This window comes from Cicer arietinum, chromosome 4 (genome assembly GCF_000331145.2).
Source record: "Cicer arietinum cultivar CDC Frontier isolate Library 1 chromosome 4, Cicar.CDCFrontier_v2.0, whole genome shotgun sequence".
Taxonomy (NCBI): Eukaryota; Viridiplantae; Streptophyta; class Magnoliopsida; order Fabales; family Fabaceae; genus Cicer; species Cicer arietinum.
In genome coordinates, this window is record NC_021163.2 from 26,273,665 (window position 1) to 26,278,145 (window position 4,481).

General features: G+C 30.2%; 1 protein-coding gene across 1 annotated transcript; it reads left to right on the top strand.

Annotated features, from left to right (window-relative positions):
• The first annotated feature begins 6 nt into the window (after nucleotides 1-6).
• Nucleotides 7-4,080, top strand: LOC101508350 (protein SMAX1-LIKE 3). Its single transcript, XM_004497611.4, has 3 exons — nucleotides 7-1,301; nucleotides 2,062-2,311; nucleotides 2,785-4,080. The coding sequence occupies exons 1-3, from the start codon at nucleotides 94-96 to the stop codon at nucleotides 3,859-3,861; spliced, it is 2,535 nt and encodes an 844-aa protein (XP_004497668.1). The 5' UTR covers nucleotides 7-93; the 3' UTR covers nucleotides 3,862-4,080.
• The last annotated feature ends 401 nt before the right edge of the window (nucleotides 4,081-4,481 follow it).

The window sequence follows — 4,481 nt, forward strand, 5'->3', positions numbered from 1 at the left end:
TTTCCTCTTAGTCTTCTCCATATATCATCATTCTCTCATTCTTTTTTCTTTTGTTTTATTACCTTATATAAGAAAGATAATTATATCCTAAAGATGAGAACAGGAAACTGTTCTTTGCAACAAGGCCTAACTGTAGAGGCTGCAAACATAGTAAAGCAAGCAATAACCCTCGCGAAGCGTCGCGGCCATGCTCAAGTAACACCCCTCCATGTAGCAAACACTATGCTTAGTGTTACTAATGGTTTATTCAGAACAGCTTGTCTTCAATCTCATTCTCACCCTCTTCAATGTAAGGCTTTAGAGCTTTGTTTCAACGTTGCATTGAATCGCTTGCCCGCGACAACTTCTAGCCCTATGTTGAGTTCTCATCATTCTCAGCAGTCTCAGTCTCAGTATCCTTCTATCTCAAATGCTTTAGTTGCCGCTTTTAAGCGCGCTCAAGCTCATCAACGCCGTGGATCGATCGAGAATCAACAACAACCACTTTTGACGGTGAAGATCGAGCTTGAACAACTAATTATTTCAATTTTGGATGATCCTAGTGTTAGTAGGGTTATGAGAGAAGCAAGATTTAATAGTACTCAAGTCAAAAGCAATGTTGAACAAGCTATTTCTTTGGAAATATGCTCAAACAATAACAATCCTTCTTCATTGAGTGGAAATTCAAATGAAAACAATAATCTAACTCCTTCTCCTTCTCAAGGTGGAGAGAAAGTTTCAAACAAATCATTGGTAGTATTGGATCCAATTAGGGTTGAGGATATCAATAGTGTTGTGGATAACTTGAAAATGAATCAAAGAAAAAGTATTGTGGTTGTTGGAGAGTGTGTGTCTAATCTTGAAGGTGTAGTAAAAGGAGTGATGGATAAATTTGATAAAGGGGATATTGTTGACGAGTCTCTTAAAGGTGTCAAGTTTATTTCTCTTTCTCTTTCTAATTTTATCAATGTTTCAAGGGTAGAAGTTGAGCAAAAAGTTGAAGAACTTAAGGGACATGCAAAAAAGAGTTATCATGGAAAAGGGTATGTTTTGTATCTTGGAGATCTTAAATGGTTGTTTGATTATAGAAAGCAACAAGGGATTAGAGGTTATTATTGTCCAATAGAACACATGGTAATTGAGATTGGAAAAATTGTTAATGGTTTTGGACAAAGTAGTGGAAGGTTTTGGTTGATGTGTATTGCTACTTTTCAAGGTTACATGAGATGTAAAAATGGACAACCATCACTTGAAACTATTTGGAATCTTCATCCTATCACTATCCCCGCTGGAAGTTTGCGTCTCAGTCTCATCATTCACAGGTAAAATTAACATCGCTACTAGAAAAAGTTGAAATAACAACAAAATAATACATACAAATGAAAATTTCCAAAGTTAAATATTCATTTGTTTTCATGTCTTTAATTTCTATTGTCATTTCAATTCTTTTTAGTATGTATTTTGGTAAAGTTTGATATAATTAATTGTGTGCTGTTTGGCTTTAATTCTGTCTATACTTGTATTTGAAAAACTGTTTTCTTTGTTTTGATGGATGATTATCTATCTCAAAATGGACATTGGGAAAGGGATAAATAATGGAATTGTCTTTTTCTTCTTAAAGGTTAAAACATCAATAAAAACTATTTCAAATTTTTTTCTTCTTCTTTTCTATTTCTTTCTCAAGTAGTTACTGTAATTAAAGGAAAAAATGACTAAAAGTGTGTGCATCGAAACTTGAGACATGTTAGTCATTTTAGTGTTGCTTTCTTGGTTGATTAAAACTAGCTTAAAAAAAGTGGTTTTTCTTTTAGAATTTAAGTGTAAAATAGTTCTCACATACATTAAAAAACATATTTTAACACATTTAATTAATTAGTAAATATATATATATAAATTTTTTTTGCACCATTGGTGCAAAATTATTAAATTTTTGAGTTAATATTATCGATCATTTTATTTATTCACTTTTATTTAATTATGTTGTAAAATAGACTATGTTAATATTATTAGTATTTTGATAAGAGTAATAATTAAATTTTCGATTTCCTTATCATTTTGTTTTTGTTTTTGTTTTGGTATCAGTGGAGCAGATAAAAATGTGTGCAGAAAAGAGAAAGCTGACAATAGAACTAGTTGGCTATTACATGAAGGAGTTGGAGATGATGAGATTGAAAAGGAAGAATCAGGTTGTTTTATGGAACCTTCAACAAAAATTGAGAACGAAGTTAGAAGTTTGCAAAGCAGTGGTTGTAATAGTGATTCATCAACTTCATGTCTTCCTGCATGGCTACAACAATACAAAAATGAAAATAAAGGAATCAACAATCATCAGGTACTCATTATTATCACAATCATTCTTCTACTTCTATATATCTTCAAATTAACATACCATAGTAATTATATTTTACCATGCCCCACATACAAATTAAATCTATTATTTATTGATATATATGGACCAATTATTCCCCCACATAATGATATCACATTATTTCTTTTGGTACGAATAATTATATGAATTTAAGGGTATTTTAATAGTTCAAGGCTGACCCTTAATATTTTTAATAAAAAATAAAATTTTTAATCATATAAAATAGATAATATTTTATTAAAAACTGTGAGGTCCACTTTTGGACCTAGTCCATATTAGATGACTCTTGAATTTAATTAGGCTTTAAAAAAGTTAACAAATATTAAGTCTTTGTTGTTCTACTTCACAAATAATAGTTTGTTTTTTTAGAGTAATTACTAAAATATTTTCACAAATGTTTACTTGATAAAATATTTTATTGTTTATTCTAATTACAGAAGTGTGTCCAAGTGGGAGAGGTTTGCAAAAAGTGGAACTCAATGTATGGTTCAATCCAAAATCAACCCTATCAATATTGTGACAAAACCCTCACATTATCTTCACTATCACCTTCTTCATCCAATTCAGGTTTCTCATATGAGCAACAACAACACTCACAAAGTGATCACTATTTTTGGATCTCCAAAAGTGGAAGCAAATCCAATGAACCTTCTTTGCAAACCTACATTCCAGAGAGTAATAACACTAACCCTAATTCAACATCTTCTAGTGACCTTATGGAAATGGAGCACATAAGCATGTTCAAAGAACTCAACTTAGAGAACATGAAAACCCTAACCAATGCTTTGGAGAAAAAGGTTCCATGGCAAAAAGATATCATACCGGAAATCGCGAGCATGGTCTTGCAATGTAGGTCAGGTTTGGTAAAAAGAAAAGGGAAAGTGAGAAACATTGATGATGTTAAAGAAGAAACATGGTTGTTTTTTCAAGGTGTTGATATAGAAGGTAAAGAGAAAATAGCTAAAGAATTGGCTAGGGTTATTTTTGGATCCTACAATAATTTCATTTCAATATCATTGAGTAGTTTTTCTTCAACAAGAGCTGATTCAAGTGAGGAAAGTAGAAACAAAAGATCAAGAGATGAAACAAGTTGTAGTTACATTGAAAGATTTGGTGATGCAATCTCAAGCAACCCTCATAGGGTTTTTCTAATTGAAGATATTGAACAAGTTGATTATTTTTCACAACTTGGTTTCAAAAGGGCTATTGAGAAAGGAAGTGTTGTTAATTCAAATGGTGAAGAAGTTGGTTTTTTTGATGCTATTATTATTCTAAGTTGTGAAAGTTTTAGTTCAAGATCAAGAGCTTGTTCTCCTAAACAAAGATCCTCTCATGAAGAAAATGATGATGATTTTAATGTTGCTACTTTGGAAGAGACAAGTTCTTATGTTTCTTTGGATTTGAATATTTCTATTGATGATGATTACAGTGAGGATGATGATAGGTCGGTTGATGAGATTGGTCTACTAGAATCCGTAGACAGAAAGATTCTCTTCAAAATTCAGGAATTGTGAAGAGAAAGAATTTCATGAACACATAATTATTAATCTTTTTTTTTTTCTTCTCCTTTTCTAGTTAGCATCTTCTCTTAATTAATGTTTTCTTTTGTATTTTGAAACATTGATTTCATAGGGAGGTATGGAAAAAAGATTGTTTTTAATTTCATTATTATGTAACTAGGTGTATATATATTAGCATGGTATATCAACTATTTATGTTACAGGAATTTGGAATTTTCTATCTATCATTCCATTTTTTTTAGCATTTTGGGTTTAGAAAATATTTTGTATCATCAAAATATTATATTATTTTCACTTTACTTTTTATTTTGAAACATTTCTAATAATAAATTATGATTGACAAATGGAACATAAAACATTAAATATTTCTCAAATTAAATGTGTAGTTAACCTCCGAATGAATATATACTTTTTTCGTTTGGTTTTGAATATAGCTAAAAATAAATACCTCACACCTCATAAATCCTTAATCAAGTTTTTTTTAAAGAAAATATTTTTTTTGAAAACATAAACAAATATTTCCGGTAAAAAAGAATAAAATTGGGAGCACGTGTGCATAATAATTTATAAAAAAAATTGACGTTGCCGACTTATTAATTAATTTATTTAATAAT

Excerpts from the sequence above, each read along its gene's own strand:
- LOC101508350 (XM_004497611.4), top strand. The coding sequence starts at position 94 with ATGAGAACAGGAAACTGTTCTTTGCAACAAGGCCTAACTGTAGAGGCT. Across the intron at positions 1,302-2,061 it reads CTCAGTCTCATCATTCACAG|TGGAGCAGATAAAAATGTGT; the intron begins GTAAAATTAACA and ends TTTTGGTATCAG. Across the intron at positions 2,312-2,784 it reads AAGGAATCAACAATCATCAG|AAGTGTGTCCAAGTGGGAGA; the intron begins GTACTCATTATT and ends TTCTAATTACAG.